General features: G+C 60.0%; 2 protein-coding genes across 2 annotated transcripts; one reads left to right on the plus strand and one right to left on the minus strand.

Annotated features, from left to right (window-relative positions):
- Positions 1–8009: 8009 nt before the first annotated feature.
- VOLCADRAFT_86707 (uncharacterized protein) lies at positions 8010–20488 on the minus strand (the record flags this gene model as incomplete). Its single annotated transcript, XM_002946554.1, has 19 exons — positions 8010–8246; positions 8651–8926; positions 9496–9644; positions 10257–10808; positions 11436–11604; positions 11982–12190; positions 12605–12938; positions 13361–13462; positions 14265–14471; positions 14980–15145; positions 15460–15587; positions 15759–15892; positions 16326–16510; positions 17025–17146; positions 17394–17454; positions 18038–18522; positions 18911–18967; positions 19103–19275; positions 20056–20488. The coding sequence occupies 19 exons, from the start codon at positions 20486–20488 to the stop codon at positions 8010–8012; spliced, it is 4179 nt and encodes a 1392-aa protein (XP_002946600.1).
- A 1078-nt stretch (positions 20489–21566) lies between these two features.
- Positions 21567–23702, plus strand: VOLCADRAFT_86708 (uncharacterized protein; the record flags this gene model as incomplete). The annotated part of the gene is made up of 4 exons (XM_002946382.1): positions 21567–21717; positions 22385–22605; positions 23116–23175; positions 23583–23702. 4 exons carry the CDS (start codon positions 21567–21569, stop codon positions 23700–23702), a joined length of 552 nt encoding a protein of 183 aa, XP_002946428.1.
- Positions 23703–25915: the final 2213 nt, after the last annotated feature.

Genomic DNA, 25915 nt, shown 5'->3' on the forward strand with positions numbered 1-25915 from the left:
ATAGTGCTGCTGCTGTTGCTTCGGGTCGCAGGAGAGCCGCACCTCCCCCTCTGAAAGGGATTCGATCCTATCCACCCCAGCTGTGGCAGCGCTCCCAGCTGCACCCAGCCCGCGGTCCAAGATGGTCGACACGGGAGGCAGCAGCAACCGCTGAAGGAAGACACTCAACCCGCGAGCGACCCACGGGTTGGTGCTGCCTCCAGCGCCCGCCATTCTGGTCGGACTCTGCCGCCGCGGCGGGTGCGCAAATGCGCCGTGTCCTGCTTCCGGAGAGCTGTCGCCCCCTTCTCCCCAGCGGTGCACCTCAACCGCTTCGCCGAGTGGCACCTGTTGCCGCTGCCACCGTTCGCCTTGTTCTCGTTCTTGATCTTGCTGTTCTCCTTGCTCTTGTCCTTGCTGCTGCTCTTGTAGGCGGCCCTGTCCGTGCTCCGGCAACGAAATGTCAATGTCAATGCCCCCCTCGCTGAGGCGCGGCGACCGGGTCGTGTGCTCTGAGGCCGCGCGGGGCCGCGGCAGTCGCGTCATCATGGCGCTGACGTCGCCGTGGGGGGAGGTGGATGCAGGAAGATGGTGCGGAGGAGGAGGTGCGTGGTCTTCCCGCAGCTCCCCCCCGTCCAACGCTCCCTCCGCAGCCTCCGTCCAGCGTCGTTGATGACGTGGTGAGCGGTCCGCGGCCCAGGCCATGGCCCCCTCCGGGAGCTGGTCCCTGACTGCTGGCGACGCAGCCGCCACCGCACCAGCAGCAGCCGGCGCCGTCCCTGCTGCACTGGTGATCTCTGGAGCACATGGAGCACCTGAGCAGTTTACCGGGGCGGACCTTGACCTGACCTTCCTCGTCTCAATAGCGGCCGAGGCATCCTGCGTGAGAGACGGTTGGGAGGTTGCGATTAGTCCAGGGATGGGATGTCCAGCCGTGTAAGTTAGCTCCACGTTGCGGATATCACGGCGTCCTGCGCGCCCTGGTGTTCCAAACACACACACACACAAAAAAAAAAAATCCGACCTACCCACCTACCGACTAACACCCAACCACACTCACTTGAGACTCCTCCTGCGGCAGCCAATCAAATGTGTCATCTCCGGTGGCATTGACCTGCACCACTGCCAGCCGCCGCTGCTGCCGCCGCGACACCAACGGCGTCTCAGCCACCGCCTCCGGGCCGTCCTCCGCCTCCACATCCGCCTCCACCTCCCCGCAGCGCCCTGTTGATGTTGCTGGTGCAAGGCGGCCGGACAGCCGGATAGCTCCAGGCCCAGCGCCGCGTGTCGCCGTGGCAGTCGGATTCCGCCGGCTCCTCCGTCGCGGCGTCCCGGCTTCTGCTCCGACGTGTGCCCGTGCAGGAGAACGACCCTTAATGACGGAGCCGGCATCGGCGACGCCCACGGTGTCGTCGCCGTCGTCGTCGTCGCCGCCGCCGCGGTCGTTACCCGTGTCAGAGAAATGCTTGCATGGGGAGGCGCGCTGCCGGGCCGCGGCTGCCGCCGCCGCCGCCGCCTCACGCCGTTTGCGCAGCTTGCGTCTCCAAATCCAAGTGGTGGTCGAGAGCGCTGTCAACGTCATCAGCAAGGCGCTACCCGCCTGCAGGAAGATCCGGTGGGGTGTGTGTACGGTGAACTAGAATACGGCGCCGCCTGTAGCCGATGGGGACCGTACCCTAGCCCAGCCTCAGCATAGCATTGAAGCTGGTGGGGAGGAGCGCCAGTTTCAAAGTCGTGCAACGCCATAAACAGGGGCCGACATCTTCGCGAGCGCAGCACTCCTCAATGTCATGCACACGCTCTCCTTCGCGCCAGCTGGTGGGTGAATGTGGTGGTGGCTCCACCGGTGCAGCCCCATGCCTATGATAGCGCGTTGTCCCCGAACCCCCAACATCTAAACCGGTTGGACCGGAAACGCTTGTTGGGGAAATACGTTATGGACGTAGTCCTAGCCTAGAAAACCCTAAAAACTGAAAACCTGGAGAAACCCTAACCTAACCCTACATGCCCTCCCACTTACCGCCAGCAGCACCAGCAACAGCACGTTCCGAAGTAATCCGTCCGAGGCCACATTGCCCATGGCGGCCGCGTCCCACTCCAGCATCGTACGGCCACGGATATACTGTCGTACACAGGCACCGGCTGCGTCGCCGTATAGCGCACGTTGGAAGCCCGGGGCGCACTGCTCGCAGGCGTCGCCAGTGAACCTGCAAGGCTCCCACCCAGAGAAAAAAGACACGCACATAGTTGTCCCTCTCTCTAAAGTCCGTCTCTCTAACAGAGGAGCACGCGAACAACCATTTTTGCCGCTCTTAACCCCACGGGCGCTCATCCACACATAATGCATGCATGCATACATACACACATACGCACATACATATCACAGCATCGCAGTCGGGACCGTACTACTTTCCCTCACGCGCTACCCTTAAAAATACCGCAGCAAGAGCGCATCCCATGGAGGCCCTCACCCTTCAAAGCAGGTGCAGACGCCAGAGCTGATCAAACAGGCTCCACGGCCGCTGCACTGAAGCACATCACCGCCGCCGCTGCCGCCGCCAGACATGCTGCCGGACGGGCACACCAGCAGCGCTAGAGGGCAGTCTTGCGGGCAGGGCCCCGCTCCCGCCGCCGCCATCGCCACCGCCTCGGGAGTGCCCGGCCAAACCTGCTCGCCCACCTCACACACGCCGTTTCCACACACGCCAACCCGTTCAATGCCGTACACTTCCAGCGCCAACAGCCCCAGCGCCGCGGCGGCGCCGTGGGCAGCTGGTGCCCGCAGCAAGGCCTGTACCGCGGCCCACCACTCTGTTTGCGGCAGCTGCGATGAGGTTGCGGTGGACTCCGGCAGCGGATGCAGCGGCAGCGGCGGTAGCGAAGGCCCTGGAGATACCGGCGGCGGCGGCATCCCGGCGCCTGCGGCGGACTGCAACAAGGACCTGCTGGTGCTGCTGGTGCTGCTGCTGGCGCGGAGAGCCGCCGCTGCCGCCCCTTTCACAACTCCCGACGACCTCATGGACCTGGTCAGCAACTCCTGCATCTCCGCATGTGGCTGGAGCTGGAGCTGGAGCTGGGGCTGCTGCTCCTGCAGGCGCTGTTGGCCGGTAGGGGTCCCGAGCAATTTATCGCTGGCGGACGACTCGGCTCCGACTGCAGCCGGGACCGCCTTAAATGCAGCGGTATCAGCAGTAGCAGTAGCAGCAGCAGCAGCAGTAGACGCTGCATTTGTACCCGTGCCGAATGGCGCGGGAGATGGCGCAAGAGAAGAAGACCCTTCCTTTCCAAGTTGCTGCTGCACCGCATCCCGCAAGCCCTCCAACCGAACGCCGACAGCCGCCGTCGTGAAGTTGTACGGCCCAAGCGGCCAGAGCCAGCCACCCGCAGTCTCATTGCCGCTACCCGCAGCCTCGCCCATCGGGTCGTTCGTCGTCGAGTTGTCCATGTACGTGATGTCGTACGTGACGGCGACCCAGGGCGGCTGTTGCTGTGACGGCTGCAGCGTAGGATGGACAGCAGGTTCGTCCGCCGTGACGATGGAGGAAGCTACGAGGGCGATGTTAAGGCCGCCCTGAAGAGGCCCCAGAGACAAGCGCAGTAAGCGCTGCAGAAAAGCGGCAGCGGAAGGCGTCAAGATGTCGGCCTCGGAAGCAGCTGAGGCCGAGGTAGCGGCTGCTTCCCAGGCGGTTGCCATGTTAGCGGGGGCAGTAGCAGCGCGCCAAGCAGGAGAGGTACTTGTCGCCGCCAGCTGTAGCCGCAGCCGCAGCCGCAGCGCGCAGGTGGTACCGTCGCCATCACACACACCGCACTCGTCCACGAGGCCTGACATGCAACAGACACCGAACTGATCCAGCACTGTACTGCAGCAGGTACCCTGCGCGAATGCATGGGGAGGAAAGACAGCCGGATGAAGAAGGGCTAAGTGTTGGAGATGCGGACCACCACCTGCCCATTCACCATGCGGCTCGGAGCGTACAGACGTACAGACATACAGACGTACAGACGTACAGACACATGTGCATGTGTGATACTCCTTTTCCAAGGGTATCTATCTAAGAGCACAATGCACACCGTGCTTGCACATCGGCCCGCAGCTTTTATCCGCGGGCAGGACCCTGGGGGTGGACACAGCTGCAGCAGCCGAAAGCCGCAGGCCCCCACTCACTTGCACATCCACCACCCGCGCTGACCCGCCACACACGCCACATGCATCGATATGCTCGTAGCAGCAGCTCCCAGAGCCGTCCAGAGTGGCCCTGATGACACCCGCTCCGGCGTTAGCCGTAGCACCGGCCTCGGCGGCGGCGGTAGCCGCGGCACAGCACGTGCCGTCGGCCGCGAGGTGCCCGGAGGGGCAGCAGCTGCCGCGCTGGTCAAGAATGCCGCTCTGGCAGCCCTCACCATCTCGGCTGGTTGCGGTGCTGGAGGTCGGTGCGGTGCTGGGTGGCGTTGAGGGTGGGGTTGAGGGCGGTGAGCGCGTGGAGGCTGAGGTGTTGGCTGCGGGGGGTAGCTGTGCTGCTGCTGAGTATGAGTGTGTAGGTGGAGGTAGCGGTCGCGGTGGTGATGGGGGTGGGGGTGGGGATGGGGATGGCGGCGTCTCGAAGCCCCGGAACACTTCACACAGTTGCCCCGCATAGCCGGGGTTGCAGATACAGCCTTGGCGGTGGGGAAATGGAAAGGAAGCGGCGGGACGGGGCGGGGATTGCGCTTGAGGGAGGGAGCGTGAGGTCAAATGGGGGATGGGGCTGACAGCTTTTAGGAACAGTATGCCGGGCAGGCTGACTTCCCCGCTCACGTGCCTAGAGGACAGGAAAGTCCAGGGAGTGCAAAGCGGCAGGGGAGATCGTTAGACGACTGCGTATCGACACACGGCCGGTATGTATGTGTGTATGAGGATCTCGATCTTCGATGTGCGTGTCTGTATGTGTGTGTGTCGCAAACAACTATAACCTGCCGCTATTGGCCTAGAGCAACGCCGTGCCCATGTCGCAAGACCTGTGGACAGCAGTGCCAGCTGGGGTCGCATCGGTGCCTGTATGCATATCTCCCCCGATAGCATGCTGTCCTCCTCTGTCTTTACCCTTGAGGGGAACTGCTGGGTGGTGGTGGTGGTGGTGGTGGTGGTATGTGGCTCCGTGATCTGCTGGGCGTGTTGCGTCCTCGCCCATCTCTTGCGCACACACAACCAACCTACATTTCTGCAATTAGCCACCCAATGACTTAGGGTTTCGGGCTCGGTTACCGAGAAGCCCTACCTACCCGCCTACCTCCCTACGGTACGGCACACTCACCAGCATAGGTACAGACTCCATTGCCAAAGCAGGCCGCCTCCTCACGTGCCAGCCCGGGCACCATGCACAACACCGGCGGTACAGCCGCAGGGGCACTGCTGCTGCTCGTCATGCAGGGCCCCGACTTAATCAGCGGCCATCGATCCAACTGCCCAAAAGACACCCCCGCCGCCGCCGCCGCCGCCGCCGGCGACGACGACGGCGACCCTGCAATCGTCCCCGAAGCCGCTGCCGTCGGTGATGACGGCGGCGACGGAGATTCCGTGCCGCAATTAGCCCATGCACCTGGGCGGGCCACCAGACAGATTGGGGATCGCGTCGCCCAGCCATTGCCCATTACTGAGCTCCGTGTGTCGCATAACGACCAGGCGCCCAGCTGCCAGGCGGCCACGCCGCACACCCGACCGCCGCACGGCGACCGCAGCTGCGCCGATGGCGGAGCCCCCAACCCTGCCGTACACACGGCTGCGTCCAATTGGACCCCAGTTGCCGTACTGATGCACGTCGCCGAGCGCATGCGGACCCCGTCACTGCCGACGGTGCGGGCACCACCGATGGTGCTGCGGCTGCTGCCGGGTGTAATGCAATCTACCTGGCATGGCCCCCAAGCGCCGTACCGCCACGTCAGAGCAGATGCATGCGCAGTACAGCTGGCGTTCTCCGCTTGCGGCAGCGGCGGCTGCGGCGGCTGCAGCGATGAGGGTAGATCACTGCCACGGCTGGCGCCGCTGGCGCCGCCACCGCCAGCACCTGCAGCAGTGTAACAGGTTCGCTGCAGCATCCCTTGCAGCACCGCCTGCCGCAGGCTCAGCAACTGTGGAGGCGCCGCAGCCGGTGGAAGCGGCGACGATGGCGGTGGCGGCAGAAACAATGGTGACGGGTGCACTGAGCCGGCGTCGGCCGTACCCGCGTTGTCGCCGCTGCGCTGCTCTGGAGGTGGCACTGGATGCGAAACGTTGAACAGTAGGGTTAGACCCTGCCAGATGCCAGACGACATCAGAGCATCGCGACCCGGAGCCGCGACGGCGGCCGTGGCGGCCGCCACTTCCGATAGCTCCCCCGCTGCCGCCCCCGCCGCCTCCACTGCCGCAGATTGACCACCCGGCAGCCCGTCGGCCGCCACTGCCGTTGCCATCACCGCAACGCACGCGCTGAGGCGCAGTTGCCCGCCACCGGACTGCAGGCACGTCGGCTGTAGCTGCTGCATGGGCGAAATAGCCGCCGGCGCGGCTGCACAGCCTGGCGCCGAAGGCTGCAGGCATTCGCTGGGCCCCGGCACCTGGGTCAGCGCAATAGCATACGTAGGGCAAGGCTGCGGGTTGCACACCGCCACGAGCTCCGGGAGCGCCGCCAGTGGGCAGTCGTCCAGACCGACTCCCCACGGTCCGCGGTTGGCCGCACGCTGACAGACGACGGGACGAAGGGTTATCCCGCCGCCGCACGCGGCGCTGCAGGCGGACCAATTTCCTACCTGTCAATCGTGATGTAGCCGGCGGCCAGTAGCCGTTCAGGCGTGGATGCAGGAAGGTAAGGACGAGCAAGTGAGGACGGGTAAGCAAGTTTCGTGTGGCTTCTGCATGAAGAATGGAACAACCGCGGAAAGGGACAGGCAGCAAGTACACATACACACACATGCACACACAGGGCCGCCGCACCGCAGCCCGGCCACAGCCCACCCTCTTTCCCCCCGCTCCACCTGCAGCCGATATCTTGTTCTTGGAGGACTGGACCCCGGAGGGAAGGGCCCCGTCATGGCGGCATCCATCGCCAGGAGGTCCCAGCCAGAGCGCTGCGCCGCCGCCACCGGCAGCGCCACAGCGCCTGGAGGAGCCCGCCCCAGGACTGCAGCCGCCGCAGCCGCCGCGGATGCGGATGTGCTGTTGCTCGTTGCGCGGTCGGCAGCGGCAGCAGGAGAAACCGATGACAGCCGCAAGGCCATCGCTGCTGATGCGGTGGCTGCGGCTGTAGTGTTCCGCAGGCCGAATCGCACGGCGCAGTTCTGCTGCTGCTGCTGCCGTTGGCCCCCTCCCAGGCAGGTGGCCTCGGCGGCCAGGTCAGCTCGCGGCAGGGCGTAGTTGTACACTCGCGCGGACAGCAGGGTGCCGTACAGACCTGAGGATCCCCCCAGGAGGCTGGATGGAAGGTGGAGGGGCCCGCCAGGACGCCGTGCGTGCGTGCGTGCGTGAGTGTGTGTGTGTGTGTTTTACTGAGCTGAGCCGCGGACAGGAACTGGCACACGGGCGTGCGTGTGTATGTATGTGTGTATGTATGCGTGTTCGCGTGTTAATCTTATATGAGTCCTTCCGCTGATGTTCGTACGAGTGTGATGTGAGTGTAAGAGGCCGTAAAAACGTGCCGAACGGCGTTGCAGACCGAGGAAGCAACAACAGAGATGTCCTGGACTACCAACCTCCGGGGCGGCTAAGTGGCGAGTTATGTGGTGGCGTGCTGGAGCGCTGGAGCCACAGCACCGACGCGGCCCCAGTGACGGCCAGGTGCGCCCACCCGCTCGCAAGTGCCATTATATGGCATGAATGCGGTGGGGAACACACTGACATGATGCACGGTAGACATTCGCGGCTTCTTCGCGGCTCAGGTGGTCGCCATATGTGTAGGCGACCATACATGTACGTATTTATATATATATATATTATATATATAATATATATATGTATAATATATATATAATACATACAGGCGTACATACAAACGCACAGGCGCACATGTCAGCGTAAGCTCTCACCTGATGCCCTGCAGGGGACCGCTCTGAGCTGCGGGGCGTTGCGGTCCACCGCCACCTGCTTCGGCGCCACCGCCGTCGCCGCCGCCGCCGCCATCAGACGCCTTACAATACGTCACGCCCGCCCTCGGCGGCACGCATGCCGCATCTCGCCACGGCCAGCCACCACCACCATCCACCCAAACGCCGATACGGCCTTGGTCGTACACTAGCACCACGTGGTACATCCGCTCGCCCTGTACGGCACCATTAAAGAGTTAATCGTGCATTAGCATTGGCGAAGGTGAAGGCATAGTGTGGCAGGGAAAGGACGGGGCACACATGTATCAGTGCTGCGCTCGCACCAGCGCAGCTGAGTTGGGGGCCGCCTCAAGCAGGAGGGCGGTGCCAAGAAAGGAAAGAAGACGACCATGAATCCGCAGACCAAGGCCAGGGACTCCTTCGCGAACGGTCCTTATGAGTGTTCGCAATGAAGGTTGCGCAGGAGGACGGGAGGACGGGAGGGAGGGAGGGAGGGAGGGACAGATGCGCTGCCCCGCTCCCCCGCTATTACCCCCCCCCAAAGCGCTATTAACCCCCCCTACATGCCAGGCGGTGACAAGAGACCCTGGGGCTCTGGACATGGCCCTGGACAACTCACCCCCAGCGGCGGCAAGGCCATGGCCACGGTGGCCTCACGGTGGGGGTCCAGCGCCACAGCCAGCGACAGCGGTGCCGCCACGCCGTTGACGTCGGTGCTGCTGAAGGCTGCGGTCGGGAAGGTCGCGGCTATGTTGGTGTTGGCGTTCCACACCACCCACAGGGTTGGGCCGTCGTAAGCGGCGCCGCTAGTGGTGCTACTGCCGCCTGCTGCTGCTGAATCCAGCCGGACCGCAGCCAGGGGCCATCTGCCGGTTCGTGCGACGGGGTTCCGAAGCTGCAACGGAAGGCAAGCGAAGGGAAAGCAGGCACGGAAGGGGGGTTTGGCTTAGCAAGGAGGAGGAGGAGGAGGTAGGCGGAATGGTGGCGGGAAGGGCCACAATCTACCATTATCCTCGGAATGGTATAAATTAATTTTAATATTGGTTGTCCTTCAAAAGCTAATGAGTAGAACTTGTCATAAGCCAGTTCGTCGGGATTATCAAGGAAGAGGAGAAGAAGGAAGAGGAGGTAGTTAAAGAGGGTCCAGGTGGGATCGTCATAGGGCCCAGATGGGTTGCGAGGATATGGTGATAAGAGCGGCTGTGAAAGGGTCGGAAGTGAGGCTGCTGACAAAGTACTAGCTTTGGATCGCAACGACACGACAGCACAGGCGCTACACAGATCAGCACATCACGCCGTGTGACCCAAAGGGGGACTCCTTTGCAGCCGCCGCACAGTCCAATATCCAAAAAGCAAACAAATCACAACTTAGGCGGCGGAAGTAGGCACCCCATAGTTCGCAGACCCCAACTGGGGGCTCCCAGTAGTCCCCACAGCCCTGGAGGACCCACCCCGTTGCCCCACCTTGACCAACAGCGTGAGCGTGAACTGCCGGCTGCATGCGGTGTACGGCAGCTGTTCAGCCGCCCACGTGACCAGGGGCTGCTCGTCCAGTCGGCGACTGCCAGCTGCATCCCCTAGGAGCTGCAGGCCCCAGGCAACGTCCCATGGGTCTGTGGCCATTGACGGCCACGACGTCGAGAGTGAGGAGCGGCACACGGGTGGGGACCGGGGCAGCGGCAGGGGGACAAGAGGGACTCACGTCAGAAAGCTTTCTGCTGCGTCGTGGGGGCCTCTGTAGCCGTGTTGCAGGAGGGCCCTGCTGGAGTGGGCAGTCGTCATCTAGGCCGCCAAGGCATCGCGTCAAAACCCTGTTGTTCAACGGAACACGTTTTCGAACATCTGAACAACTGGATGAGGATGATGATGATGAGGAGGAGTTCGTGGCTGCCGCTGTTGGGCGACCACATGCCGCACATGGGCGCCCTTCGCTGCCCCACATGGAGACGTGGGCCTCTGCCCTTGGAGCCCACTAGCCCCTTAACGCTCCAGGAAAACACACCACCACTGGCACTTTGCGCGAGCCAACACGCCGGTCAACGAAGTACACTCCAAGCCATTGCAGGCCCAATACTGATTCCGCCACACAAAAGCACACTCTGGAGAGCAAGTCGGCAGGTAATAAGGTAACAAGAACGAGGTAATAATTGTGATTCTTAACGGGCAGCATTACAAGTTTATGAGGTCCTCGCAGCGCCACCGCACTCTACACCCCCTGGGCTCACCGTTGACCCCGTTAACAACGCCTGCCGCCGAACTGTTGCCCTGAGATAGTACGGCAGATCCAATCCACGGCGCCACGACAGGGACGTACAATACCTCGGACTCGGTCGTGATCACGTCCAGCTGGTAATACCTGTACGACACGTACAAGAGCATGTACCGGAGAGATACCTGCACGACACGTACTGACACCAGCGTTTGAGCTCCACTGTACGACGCGATCCGTACGCGGTACAACGGGTCGCAGCTGTACACGCAGGCCGGGCTATCACCGGCGGAAGCTTCTCGCACCCAGCCGTCTGAGAACGGCGGCAATGAGGCGAACAGAGTACCCGACGCAAAGGTAGTGTTGCGGGGGTCCTTCCATATAACGGTCGCGATGCCCGGCGGTAGGCCGCCACTGCCGCCGGCGGCACCGGCGGCCTCCACGTCTTCCCAGTCCGGTGGCATCACCAACTGAAGTCGCGGCAGCAATGGGAAGCCGCACGAGCCGCGAAGGTCCAACGGGCGATTCGTATCAGAGCCCACCACTCGAAGCCGCACTGCCAGCTTGCCTAGGGGTTTGCTCCAGGGGCCAGGCATTCCCGTAGTGGTGAGGAGGTGAGGAGGGAAGCGGGTTTCGGTCAGAGCAAGCAGTGGACTTAGTGGCCGGTGGGAAACCCGGGCAAGAGGGGCGGCAAGAGGGGCGAAAGTGGTGGGTTGCTGCACCTCATCCCCTCCTCATCTCATCCTCCAAACCGAGCCCGCTCAGGGCTATCACCACAGCCACTCAAAAGGAACGGGAAAGGCAACCCAGGACAAGGTCAGTGGCCACCAATGCAGGCTCTTCCAAAACCAGGCTCTAGCCCAGCCCAGCCCATCCTCCCCCCATCCTCCCCCCAGCCCAGCCCAGCCCAGCCCAGCCCAGCCCAGCCCAGCCCAGCCCAGCCCAGCCCAGCCCAGCCCAGCCCAGCCCAGCCCAGCCCAGCCCAGCCCAGCCCAGCCCAGCCCAGCCCAGCCCAGCCCAGCCCAGCCCAGCCCAGCCCAGCCCAGCCCAGCCCAGCCCAGCCCAGCCCAGCCCAGCCCAGCCCAGCCCAGCCCAGCCCAGCCCAGCCCAGCCCAGCCCAGCCCAGCCCAGCCCAGCCCAGCCTTTCCCGCAGCTGTGTGGTCCGGTCCCCTCCGCCGCCCCGACTTCCACGTACCTGGCTTCCTGTCTTCCGGCGGCACCTGCGTCCGCACCGCCACTCGCAGGCAGCGCAGCCCAGCCGCGTAGCCGCTGTAGTCGGAACGTCTGAAGCCCTCCAGCCCGGGGTTCTCCCCGCGAAAGCCGTAGAAGTTGGGCACCGAGTAGTTGTACACGGGTACCTCGGCCTGGAACGGTTAGGGCTTGGAGTTGGCTGGAGGGTGGCGAGAAGATGTTTGACAACCCCCTACTCGCCTCATTCCGAATTTCGTTTCCACTTTGTATTCCCGATCTCGCTCAACGCTGTGGCTACCCGCCACTTGGCACGTCCCCTGCCCCCAGATGACTGAAAAACCCCGCGTGTGGGCCCTATCCGACCTTGTATCCATCCATCCATCCATCCATCCATCCATCCATCCATCCATCCATCCATCCATCCATCCATCCATCCATCCATCCATCCATCCATCCATCCATCCATCCATCCATCCATCCATCCATCCATCCATCCATCCATCCATCCATCCATCCATCCATCCATCCATCCACATACACGCACGCGCACCTGTCCGTCGCATTCTACCTCCTGCTGCGCCACCACCATCAGCCCTGTGGCCGCATGCAGCCAGGCCTGCCCCTCCTTCAGCAGCGCGAATGCGCTCTTGGCGGGGCTTGGCGGCAGCTTGGCGGGTGCGGGCGGCAACGCGGAGGGCCACTCGCCGAAGAACACGTTGAAGTCCAGAAGACCGCGACTGCTGAAGGACGGCGAGGAGCCTGGGGGAACAGACGAGGCAGTGGGTGCGCGCGGAATAGCAACAACCAACTAATATGGATTTAAGCAAACCAATACGTACTCCCCCTCATCATAATTCACACCCTAAAACCCACAAGAAGGCATAGTTCAACACTGCATACCGATGGACGCTAGTGGGTTCAACGCAAGATGTATTCCCTCCTAGTACAGACTGACAGACAGACATACCGACAGACCAGATAGACATACCGACAAACCAGACAGACATACGGACTTTTTCAACATTATATGCAGGGATTCTTGGTGTGATGTCCCGCCGTTTGGTGGCGTGGGGTGGCCGACGCTTCCCCAACCCTTCCTAACCTTTCCCAACCTTCCTGCTCCCTCCCCTCTCCCCCCCTTCGCACACACACACACGCCGTTGCTATTCCCACCCTTGCTGCTGTTGACCATCTTGCGCATGTACTCCACACTGAGGCCGCTCAGGGGCGCACGCATCTCGTCCGGCACAAGATTCTCCCGATCCGCAGTGTCCCATGGGTCGCGACCCAGCCGGACGTCCTGCCACCAGGGCAGCGCCTTGAAGGACAACACCACCAGCTGCGAGTCGCTAATCCGGACAGTGAGCGCCTTCAGACGACCACGTGACTCGGAACGGTCCACGGGCCACAGAGTGTACGAACAGCCGGTGGGGGTTGCGGCGACGCAGACGGAGGCGGAGGGGTCGGAGGTAGAGGAAGTGGAGGTGGGGAAGGTAGAGTTGGGAGGCTGTGGGGAGGAAGGTGGAGTGGTGTTGGTGTCGGTGGAGGGTGGCAGGGGTATGTGCTGTCTCTCCGGGAACGGCATCCAGCCTAAAGAGATCCTGCGGGGGCGGGGACAGCCGGAGAGCCGGGAGATTTAGGGGAGGAGATTTAAGATACCTGTGGGATGAGGCTGGACGGGGGTTCCGTGTGCTGGTTACGTGGCCGGGAGTGAAGCACTGTAGATAGATATGATCGCAGCTGGGGGGAAATGGGGGGTTTGAATGGAGGACCGGCCCCGCAATCGCCCTGCCTGTACTACAGTGCCGTACCGCCATTGACCCACCCATCTCATCAGCTTCTCACGTGACGGTGCCCCGGGTTCCGCATTGCCCTCAGTCCGCATGCCGACATTGGAGATTTGGCTACACAGCGCCCCCCTAGCCTCACCTCTCCTGCCTCACCGCCCGACCCTACCCTACCCGCCTTAGGTCCCCTGTCCCACCTGGCCTGAGCTCCGTAGTCCCCCCGGCAACACGCCATCATGTCCAGCTGGTGGGAGGGGAGGAGGGAGGAGTGGCGATTGGGGGGTTGAGGGTGGGGGGGTGGAGGTTGGCGCTGAAGAAAGGGGGTGGGGGCCAGACATGGCCATTTCTAGCGGGACTCCAAGAGGGTGGGAAGCCACATGTGGAGATGCATGTGGACAACAGCAAGCTTCCCGACACTCGCCCCTTGTGCTTCCACCTCGCTCAGTTTCCACACCTCCGTCTCTGTCTCTGTCCACCCCGCGCCTTCCACCCCGCAACCTCATTTCGGCACGCGCCACAGTACATACATACATACATACATACATACATACATACATACATACATACATACATACATACATACATACATACATACATACATACATACATACATACATACATGCATACATACATGCATACGCACGTGCACACACACCTTATCGCTGTAGTTGTCCTCGGTTGTTCCGGGCCCTGCGGGATCCGACGGCGCAGTGGTGGCGTTGTCATTCCTGAGGACGAGGCGGAGGTGAAGGAGGAGGTGAATGCAGGGTTAGAGGTGGCGGGGTTTAAGGATGGCGGCAGAGGTAGAAACAGAGGCTGGAGTGTAGCCGCAAAACCCCTCCGGTCGCCGTACCGGTTCGTACACATGTCCGTTCACATGTACACGTCCTCGTCTAAACCACATGCGCGTACACAGACATGTATACACGCTTATTCGTTTCCTCTCCCGCACCCCAGCCCCGGCCGGCCCTGCCGGCGGCCGCCTCCGCCACTCACTTCCACATCTCCGCGTGCGGCAGCCCCAGCAGGTGACCCATCTCGTGCACCAGGTAGTAGAGCTGCGGCATGCAGCGCATCACGAACAGGGTCGAGGCCGCCACGGACGACCAGGCCGTGAACCCGGGGTTGATGTCCCGCGGCGGCGCGGGCGACAGCACCATTACGGAGTGGTAGGCCGACCGGTCCACCCCCGCCGCGCTGAGAAAGGGCCCCACGGGGGTGTCGCTGTAGCCGAAGGCGTCCGAACTGGTGGTCTGTTGTCAGGGGGTTGTCAATGGGGATTGTTCAGGGAATTGATGGTGGCGATGGTGGCGATGGTGTTGATGGTGAGGGAATATATGGCGGTAGCCAAGAAGACGAGGAGGGCTGGGGGGTTTGTGTCGGTGGTTATAGGAGGGGTGGCAGCGGTGAAGTGCTGGATTGGGTCCCAACCTGGTGGTAATGCCCTCCTCCCACACACACCCCTCCCTCCCTCCCACACATCCCCGGATGGAATGAGAGCGTCTCAGATCTTGTGGAGTTAGTCGCTCCTGTTGGCGCCGTACGCCGTACATCTCAACGCCAAGCTTGACACCTCCTCCGAACACTACGTAGTACACACAAACACAAAACAGCTGCACAATCCAAATACGCAGTCCGACACAGCCCAGCTCACAGATCTACGGTGCCGTACAGCCTCTATCTGGTCTTCCTGCAGTACCCGTCCCGCCAGGCCCCCTTCTGTCTGGTCTTTCCTCCTCCCCCCGTCCGCCCGCGGTATACCTGCGGCAGTAGCAGCGTGTCCGTGACGTCCACCTCCCAGCTCATGGACAGTCGGCCGTAGCTGAGCTCCACCAGGGCCTCCGCCAGGCGGTCGGTCAGCCCCGCCAGCTGCTGAAGTGTGCGGGTGCCCGAGGGGGTGCAGGCGAAGGTGCAGAAGGTGCGGGTCCTGGGCGCGGAGGCGGGAGGGAATAAGCGGGAGATTCATCTTCTAGTCAGGGACGGGGGAACGGGATTAGAAGTGGACTCCCCCATGCGCGAAAAGCCCCTGGGTGAGAGAGAGGGTGGGAAGGTGGGGGGAGGGGGAAGACGGACCACGTGAACGAGTGAAGCTGATGCCAAGGATAGACGGATACGCCGGAAGTAAGGAGGCAAGAACTAACCAGTTGCGAGTTGCGAAGGAGGAGTCTTCGCAATGGAGGGAGGAAGAGTAGGAGGGAGGGAGGGAGGGGGGGAGGGAGGGAGGGAAGGTTACGCACGCACCCGTTTGATAGGAATCCCGATTCCATCTTGTACGGCGAGTCCGCGGCCCAGTTGGTCCAGTGAGGCTCGCAACCGGGTCGGGAGCTCTGGTTGGCGGTTGCGGACACAGCGGGACCCCAACTGAACCCCTGGGGGGGTGAAGGGCGAGGAGGGGTGAGAGGGCGGATGGATGGATGGATGGGTGAGGGGGGTGAGGTAAAGACCATAAGGCGCATTAAAAGCTGACAACAGCAACAGCAATAGAAAGAGCACGTATCGCCGCCCTCCCCTCCCCTCCCATCCCCTCCCCTCTAACCCACCTGCGGCACCACCAGCACCCTCTTGCCATGTCCCCAGCTGACCGAGCTCTGTCCCCCCCAGCTCGGACTCAGCAGCCGGGGGGAGCCCGGACCCGCCAGGAAGGCGTCCACACAGGGGAACAGCTCGAGACCACCTGCCGGGAGCAACTCGGGAGGAACGCAACCAACAAAACGAAAATTTCCGACCAACCAACCGCAACGAGGCAACCGGGTATCAGACATCCGGTCCTGTCCGGGGTCTTAATGGTAAGTGAGTGTACGGGTGCATGGGTTGGAGGGCTATGAGAGAGTGGAAGTGGGGGGCAGGTGGAGCAGGGGGGGATCCGGGTGGGGGGTGTTAGACGCGTGAACGCTCCATGCGGGGCAAGGGATTCCCCCGGGGGGCCAACCAGATTCGGGGAGCAGGGGGGCTGGGGGGCTGTGTTCTTCTTGGCTGCGTGGCGGCGGATATCATACCAATGGGAGCAGCACGCCTTCACGACGGTATATATCATACACAGGACCACGTTTTGAAATTGGGTAACCCTCCTCCCCTCCTCCCTCCCGCTCTCCCCTTCGTAGTCTTACCTGGTTCGTGTCGTGGCGCCAGCACTCCGAAGTCGAACAGCCGTTCCGCCTCCAGGTCCTCCGCCGCCAGGTACTCGGACTGCCAGCCCAGGACCCCGCTCGACAACCCGGTCACCACCTCGTCCCGGAACCGCCAGCTGTGTACGGGACGACCCGCCTGGCCAGCAATCACCATGCCGGTGGACCTAAGCAGAGGAGGAGGAGGAGGTGTAAGCACGTGCATGAGGTATAAGTAGGAGGAGGAGCAGATGCAAGGGAAAGAAGGCGTCGGGAGAAGCGCGCACACCCACACTCGGTGCCGAAATGCGGAGGTTTAGGACGTGGGAAATAGGCCAGATGGAGGCCGGCAGCCATGCCCGGCCCAGCCACTCGAATCTGACAAAGATGACGAGGACGACGACGATGAGAACAGACTATAAAGTACGACCCAGCAGTGCAAGAGACATTGTGACAATCCCCCTCCCACTTATCCATGCACCCACCCACCCATCCATCCACCCATCCATCCAGCCAGCCATGCATCATCAAAAAGCGTACCGGTGCAAGTTGCACACCCACTCACCCACCCATACATCATCACCATCACCTCCAGAAACCCAGGTTCCCCTCCGTAACCTACCCGCTTTATTCACCCCCCAAGTCCCCCCCTTCCCGCCATGCGGTCCCATGCCCCCAAGGGTCCCCATGCCCCAGCGGTACCTGCAGCACGGGGCGAGTCTCGTCGTGTCCCCCAGCTTGCGCACGAGGATGTGGACGTCCCTGGCTACCGACACGCCGCTCAGGTCGCTCGCCTCCACCCGCACTGTGTAGCGGCCCGGCAGCTGGCGGAAGCGAGGACGCGGGGCGGGTTGGGCCAGAGAGGGGGCCAGGGAGGGGGAAAGTCGAGGAGGAGGATGCGGAGGGCAGGTAAGTGGTCTCGGTGGGAGGGTGGGCGTGCGTGGGTTGGGTAGCGGCGGACGTGCAGAAGCTCCTGGTGGAGACTGCGATGGATAAAAATGTTATGGTTGTGGAGGAGGGGGGGAAGGGGGTTGGCCTTGCCTTGAAAGCGACGGTCTGCGACAGCAGCACCCTCCCTCCGGTGTCGCTGGCCTCGAGCCCCTCGTCACCGCACGAAGCCTCTCGGCAACCTCTGCGGCGGGCAGCGGGGACGTGTGTGTGTGGGGGGGGTATCCCGCAGGGGGAAGGGGTAGAGAAAGCAAGGAAGCGGGGCGGAGCCACTCCGAGGGGTAAGATGAACCACTGGCGATTGAAGCAGGTACCAGCGATACCGGGGGGTTAGGTAAAGCAGTTGCGAGTGGAGGGCGAGAGGCCGGCGGTTGTCACCACGGAAGGAGGAATGCCTGTCAGCTGGCGGGACAAGCATAAGGAGGACAACGGACTACATATGGTTGGGAGCTTTGCCTGGCAGCTAGCCCGCCCGTCCGCTAAATGAACAGCCGGGCTCCTAGTGCTGGAACTGGTCATTAGCCGTAGTTGATTTAAATCTTAATAGCTATATGTTTGTTGTGATAGCAATCATGACGTAGGAGTAATGTCAGGGGATGTGCTCGTGTCAGCGGTTCGTTCACAACATCCGCCCATCCAATCCCGTAGGCGCGGTGATCTGAAGAATATGTTGATTATCGGGCCCCCACATCACCAGGTGGTGATTACCCGCACAGCTGACTGCGCACCGGCGTATACATGATCCCGTACGTAACGCAGCCACCCACCTGGCGGGGACGCCGTACCAGGTAAGCCGTACTCGCAGCGTGTCGCCGTCGCTATCGTACACTTCTCCCAGCACCGTGACGTTCTCCCCGACAAACGCCTCTCCATCCGCCCCCGTGCCGCCACCACTCGCCACCGTGACATCCAGCCGTGTCACTGCCGGCAAACTGTTCCGGTAGGACAGCGCCGCAAGCCCAGGCGGCGCCCTCGTAACTGCCACCGCCGCCGCCGCCGTGGAAGCGACGGCAGCCGCTGGCGCCGTCGGCGGAGCCGACGCATTGCTGTACGACAACATTGCTTCAACGTCCGTACAGCTCCACGTATCATTGACTAGCCATAGCTGCTGTAGGCGGGTGTTCAGGCTGTTGGCGGCCTTGGGGTCACCTAGGTACAGCCGGTCGACCGCCGATAGCGACCAGCCGTTGCCCAGCGGGTTGCCCGCCACCCAGCCGCCGGGTAGCTTGCGAGAACCGGAAGAAGGCCAGACCTGCTTGAGACAACGGAGGGACTCTTTACGGAGCCAGTTGCGGATTATATTGCGGATTTAGAACTGGAGTATCGTTTTCTCTGACGCGCCGCTTGGCTGAGGTCTGCCTTTGGACTAGGAGAGGGCAGGAAGCGAACCTCTTAGCTTTTAAACACACGCGCACAGACAGGTGCTGATTAGAAGAAGACGCTGAAGGACGCACACCGCATTACGTTGTGGCATCGACGGGAAAAGGAAGAGACACAGGGGGCTGTAGTTTTTCCTTGCGTTGCTAGTGGGAGAGAATCACGGGATGCATGGAGTGCAGATTGTTGCCATGGGTGAGTTGCATCTCACACCCCTTCCCCGGAGTCCGGGGAGCAGGCTGGGCAGTGTGGGACTTGCGGACCTGCGCTGGTTCCAGGGGCCCGAGCAGAAAGAAGGCCATAGCCCAAGAGCAAGCGCCCTGTAGAAAAACGATGACGGAGGACAGAAAGTAGAGCCACCCTGGCGGTGGGCTGAACCCCATGCTCTTCCCATAAACAAGTCGTGGTGGGGTTTTGGTATCGGCGCCCCCGGAGTCCCCCCCTCAGTCACCCACATCTTGAATGGCCGCCGGTGCGCCGTTGATGCAGACCCCCAGCGCGCCGTCAGCTGCCCTGCGGCTAAGCGAGAGTGTGATGAAGGGCCAGGACCCGCTGGCATTCCATCGCCCTGGTAAGGGGATGGCGGCTATGGCGGAGGCGTTCCAGGATGCGAACAGGTGGATGACGTCTGCACAGGTGGCACAACACAAGTACGCAGCACATCACGGCACGTGGTGCAACAACAATTGGAGTACGGTATGAAGTGCAGAAGATACGGGACAGACGACACGGCAGGGCGGGCCCAGCGGGACGGGGTCGAGGTAGGGGCGGGCTTTCCTTCTTCCTCAGGAGGAAGGTGCGGTCTCCTCCTCTGTGTATGCGTGTGTGTGTGTATGTATGTGTGGGAGGGAAGCTGCCAGCTGCTTGAACAGCAGTCCACAACGATGAAGTGTACGCGAGGCGTACCCAGGGCCGCATGCCGCGACCTTCCCCCAAGGGTCAACTGTCCGCTCTTTCTCTCACTTTACACATACATACCCCCTACACTCTTTTTTCTCTCTCTCTCTCTGTGTCTCTCCCTCACACATACACACATACGTGTACGCGCACAATTTCACCTGTTCCCCATTCCTTGTTTTATTCCTCGATAACTGGAACTGGTAACCTCCCCCCAGTTTAGGAAGACAATGACTTCAACATTACGATGGACAGGACAGGTGAACGGAAGTAAGCAACTACCCAGACAAGCGGCCCGTCCACCAGCCCTGACGTTGACGGCCTCCTGCTATGTTGCGAAAAAACGAGTTGCGGCGCAACACATACCTAAATAGAGATGCTAGCTTGTCTGTATGCCCTGTCTATATGGCAGGTTGGTCTCTGTTTTATGGGCATGCTTGCAAGTCTGTGTGTGTTTGCCCGTCATGCCACAGCACTGGCCAGCGCATGGGGTTGTCCAAAGAGTACTCACTAGAAACCAGGTCCCAATGCACGCGGAGGCCGCCGACCGTCATTAGATCACCCTGCAGAGAACCCGCCTCGCGACGTGGCGGCTCCAGGACGGCTATCACCGTGAAGCTCTGACTCAACCGAGGCAGCGCAAACATCTGAATGGAAGCGGCCAAGAAGGTGCTTTCGTCACAGCGCTGCGGCTGCCCTGCGGCGTTGTAGGTATTGCTGAAGCTATCCGTCACGAGTTCAAGGGGCTCAGGGAGGAGCCCGATCGCGACCCAGCCGCGGCTGCGGCTGCCGAAAAGTAGGGATTGGTTTGAGGTAGCGGGATCGAGGCCAAATGATGCTTGTAGGTGGCGAAGAGAGCTAAGCTGGGTGTAATACCCCGGAAGGGTGGCGATCCTGAAAAGCAGGAGCAGCTGCAGTGACAAGAGCAGCGACAGCTGCTGCATGTTGCGGCGATGTTTCTGCCCTGCCCTGCTAAGCGCTGGCGCCAAGTCCATTTATACATGCATATCTAAAACGGTTTATATAGATGCATTGAGGCAGAGGGGTAAGGGCTCGCGTTGGAAACAGAAACTTCTGTCAACACAAAGTAATGCGCAAATTTGACCTGCATCGCTGAAGCCAAACTACAGAGGCCCCATGGGATAAAAATTCACATGCCCCTATGGTGCCTCGTTATGGATCGTAGCTATTTTGGTGGTAATGCCAGTACAGACAAAATTGGTGGGAACTGGCAGCAGCTTTCAAAATGGCTGACCGACCCGTATGCTGAGCGTAAAATCACATAAAAATTTATTTATAGACTGCTGGATATTACTCTTACACAAATTTGAAGAAACTGCTTTGCAGAATCCCTTGTCTCGATCTGCAACCAACAACCGACGCAGGATTCTACTTTGCATACAGGATATAGCTTTCGGCTAGAATCATGTCCATCCCAAGATATGAATTATATTATGCACGCTATGCTTACATAGTATACTCCGTGGGCAGAACTTTGAAGCGATGCATGACAGACAACCGAAAGTGCGCTCTGCTGAATTGCCGCCAAGCAGAAGGCACGCGGTGCTTTGGCACAAATGGCACGCGGTGCTTTGGCACAAATGTTAAAAATGGAAAAATACAGAGAAGATTAGCATGGCCCCTGCGCAAGGATGACGCACAAATCGAGGCACGCGGTCACCGATGCACAGTGTCACGCCACACATCCCACTATACATGTGTACTATGCATAGAATAGTAACTATAGATACAGCCATTATGAGCGTGACATGGCATGCGGTCCATGGCCGTACTTGGATGCGTTGCCGCTCCAAGACAAACGAGTTGCTTATGGGAACGTTACACGCCTATCAACGGGCATTCCCGATTTAAGGGATCGTGCGATTACATTCACTACATGAATACGTGAAACATAAATGAATTCGTATTCACAATCCCCGTTGACTTACTGGTTCATCCTCGAACCAAGTTCACCACCACTCACATCTAAAACCTGAACGCGTTCCTTCCATCCTATAGCCGATGGACTGGTGGGTAAGCGTGAGCGACGCATCCCTGCCTTCATGGCAGGGCCCCGTGGGGGTCAAGGAAGACGGAGGTGGCTGTGTCCGTGGCTGCGGACGGGTGGGCGGCATGCGGGTACACAGGGCGGTCTGCAACCGCAACGCCGCACGTGAGTGTGTGCCATTGCTTGCAACCCAAACCCCGTCGCCCATGGTCATGATTCCCTAGCCCTGGGGAACAACCCAGTTGCCCTTCTGGACGGACTCTGTCTAGCTACGTCTCGCAGCATGCCCACAGAGTATCCTTACTGGTCTTAACTTTTCCATTAGCGCCAGCACCTGCCGTTGCCGCCTAGTTCCTTCCATTGATCCTCTTATCCGCTGTGGGGGTGGGGGTGGTGGTTCGTGGGGAAAGGAATACCCCGTGGTTAGAGGCACGGCTAGGCTTTTTCAAGGCATGCAGGCTTTCGGAGCAGTGTATGGAAGCGCCAATGACTAGGCGGCCTTTCGTTGATTGGCTGATTGGCTTTTCATGTCATCATTTATACCTCTGCCAAGCCAGCACATGCACTGGCCTGCGCTTCCCTGTGAAGCGGCCCCAGTTCAGCTATAGGACACAGCTCTTCCTAGGATGTGGCAGCGGTCTCGCAGAACGGCCTCCTAGCCACCACTGCCTCCCCACCCTGTTGCCCCAACCTTTTTGCGTTTCCTTACCTTCCTCTCCACCTTAAGTAAATCCTCAAACCCTAAAAGCCTCCAAAGTTCTAAAACCAAACGTAGGACTCCCCTTAAAACCCTCTCCTGCTTCGGCAATCAATGTTGTTGCCTTGCGTGAAGTTGTGGAGCGCTTAGTGGTGGGTGAGGGCGCCGACGTCAACGAGGTGGAAGCCGCCGGCAACACTCCGCTGCACAACGCGGCGTTCGAGGGCTGGGAGGAGGGTGTGGCGCTGCTGCTGCGGCTGGGAGCTAAGGTGAACGCCTCCAACAACGCGGGCGACCGGCCTTGGCACTGGGCCCGCAATATGGGCCAAACAGCCGTCATGGAGCTCCTAGAGCGAGTAAGGATGACTGTCTGGGGGGCGTCTGGGGGCTGTGAGGGTGACGTGCGCAGTGGAGGGCGGGTGATTACGGCTGGATGTTGTGTTGTGGTGGAGCCGCTCTGTCCCGTTTGATGTGGTGTAGCGGCTAGAGGGTCCGGCTCCATGGGACTGAGGCAACAGGGTGCGAGAGATTTGCAGCATGCGGGAGTCAGCCCTAAAGACGTAATGGCCGTGCTTTTTTTCGGAGGGTCAGTCCAGCGCCTCCAAAGCACGTGTTTTCCTGCGCAGCATGTGGGCATCACACCGCGGCTTCAGCATGCGCAGCTATGCACGTATTCAACGGCAAGTTAAGGTTCCACTGGCTGGCTCGCCAACGTCTCCTCATGCCTGCACAAAATGCATGGAGGCCTGCTGAACACCCAAATCCCCCTCCTCCTCTAAAGTTCCCCATGCGCATCTCATTTGTTGTTATACCCCTTAAGTCCCTTGCTATGTGACTTGTGATTGAATTGAATTGGAAAACTGCAGCACGGCGCCGCCAAGGAGCGTGGAAAAGTGCTGGTACAGGAGCACGTACCGAAAGTCAAGGTGTGTACGGTGCCGTTACACAGCGGTACAGTCAAATAGGTGTTGAAAGCGCAAAGGCAAGGCAGGCGACCATGGCACGGGAAGCTAAATGTCCTACATGGTTTATGCTGAAGCCTTAACGCTGTCATTGCGTCGTCTCTGCAAGGTCCATTCTCAGAGAAGCAGTGCATATCCATCGAGACACGGCAGAGTATGGCTGTACACATGGTACGGCGTACACACGGCAAATTTCGACAAGCATAGCGTAAGGATGTGTCTTGCAAGGTGCAACAGATTAGGCGGACCCTTATCCTCTAGTGGGTACTTAGGATTCTGGATCTACAATAAACTCAAAGACCCAGGAAGAAATGCGTGGTCCGAATATCTGACGTCACCTCCGTCTCTACTCTCAACTGGCCGGGCCGCAGGACTTCTTCTCCAAGGCCTGCTGGTCGCACCACCCCAAGCCCTATTCCGACTTCATCGCCTTCAAGAAGAGCGAGGCTGCGGCACTGGAGGCCGAGCGCAAACGAGCCATTCGCGTGTAGCCCCCGGATGGACGGATGGATAGATGGAGCCCGCGAGAAGGACGTCTTCACTTGTCTGCAACGGGGTCCCTTCTGGATCTGTCCTGGATCTTCCCCCAAGGCAATTACAAATGCACAAGTGCCACAACGTGCTCAGTGCCACAGAGCATGGCTGGTATAGCATCACTCGTGAATAGCGGCACCTCGGCAATGTGGGCTTTTCTCCCTTGGGAAGCTCGCTACTGATCATTACACTTTTCTCTCTGTGCCACATGACGTCACGACATCTCGCTCGCAGCTCGGCTATCCTCTAAAGTACCAAATGTGGTGCACGAGGCGACCAGCAGTAGAGTGTCAGTAGAGGTATGGCGGCAGCAGCAGCAGCAGCTTGCGGGTGGGCGGGAAAGGATGCAGCCCCCTGGCAGTCACTGCAGGCGGCAAGAGTTGGCTTTAAAGCACACTTGAGTTGTACCTATGGATGGCGAGAGGAAGCTGACTAACAGAGGAAGCTGATACCACATCTAAGGAAATTTTCAGGAGAGACACCCGTGTTTGCGGTACATTCTGTGAAAAATGCTGGACGGTCTTTTGCGGTGGCCGCCGGGCTGCGCAGCCTTCTCGTTCACACATAGCGGTAGAAAAACGCATTTCAGAACCAAGCTGCTGCTGCTGCTGCTGCGGGTGATGATGATGATGATGGTGATGATGGTGGTGGTGATGATGGTGGTGATGATTGGCTGCTCCAAATGGCATGTAATGCTTATCGGCACGTTACATGCGCCTCATCCATCGTGCGTACGGAGCCTTGCTGGCCCCCCGGGTCTTCTCGTACATGGCACCATGTTGATATGGTGCCAAGATCCAACTCGACCTATACAATAATAAACCCTAATTGACCCATACACCAAAGAGTAAACCAAAGGGGAAACCAAGCTCCGGCACTTCGCATCCACCTGTCGCGGACCGCAACCACCTTTTGTGAGGCACTGCGCCGGATGAGGATGAGGATCCTCTTCTTGTGAAGCGTTGCTATGGCCCAAGCGTCTCGTAGACTGTATCAGATCAACAGATAAACAGCATTCCTTCAAAATCCCTTATCACAACGACTGTGCTACAGCCGCCAAGCCTTACAATAAAGGTACAAACACTTAAGCGTGTAAACTAATAATACGAGCAAGGCCAGTACGACGTGCCGTACTGGTTAAAGAAGCCAGCCTTTCCCATTTCGTTGGATCGTATGCTTATGATTGGCATTTATATCCTCTTTCTCCATGTCGAGATAAATACAGGCCTCGGGGCAGACACCGCTTTAGTGCCCGGATGTCCAGGTGGGGATACGATATTCACAAAAAACAGTTTGATATCTGTTTGGCTACCACACTTTAGGAGCATCTGAAATTACACAGATACCTCACGCACGCGTATTCAAATTATAGTTTTAAAAAACTGAGGTTATAGACTGCTAGACAGCTGTAGTTAATATCACATTCCCGCCATCCCTTACCTCTCATACCACCCATTCCTACCCTGCCTACCCTCACAAAGGGAAGGGCACTGGTGCCCGAGTACGACCAGTACAAAATGCGCGTGCGCGGTGCGAACGCACGTCAACACAACGTACATCTACACACACATCACGGCTAAGTTCATAAAAACACAAACGTGCACATACACGTTCACAGATATACACACATTTACACACATGCGCAGGGCCTTGATATCACGCTTCTGTTCAACATCTTGGAAAACCAATCTATGTCTACAGTTTACACGTCATTGGACTACTGAGCTCAAATCGGTAAAGTTATTCGTGCTCCCACTTCGGGCTGCTCTCCTATCGCCGTTCAGCTTAATAAAAAACACATGCACATACATACACGCCGTGTGATAGCGCTTCAACTCACCATCCACATACCTTTGCATAAGCACATCGCATCTCATCCAAGCAGCGGCAGCCTAATCTCCCGCACATCAGGAGCTTGCCTGAGATAACTCTATTGGACATTCTTCGATACTCGTTTCGAACAGCGAGATCCTGAAGTGGTCTACCACATGCCCAGGTACAACGGCGCTGCGTGCACCTGGCGGGCAGACGTATACCTTGGCCCCCCCCCTTCCCTCGGCGGCCTGCTTCCACTTCCCCGCCAAGCCAGTCAATGTATAGCCGTTGGCTTTGGCTACGAAACAAAGGCAACGTCCCACTCACACTTCTCACTATTGAAGCGTGGCGTTAA

Source organism: Volvox carteri (assembly GCF_000143455.1).
Source record: "Volvox carteri f. nagariensis unplaced genomic scaffold VOLCAscaffold_3, whole genome shotgun sequence".
Lineage (NCBI taxonomy): Eukaryota > Viridiplantae > Chlorophyta > Chlorophyceae > Chlamydomonadales > Volvocaceae > Volvox > Volvox carteri.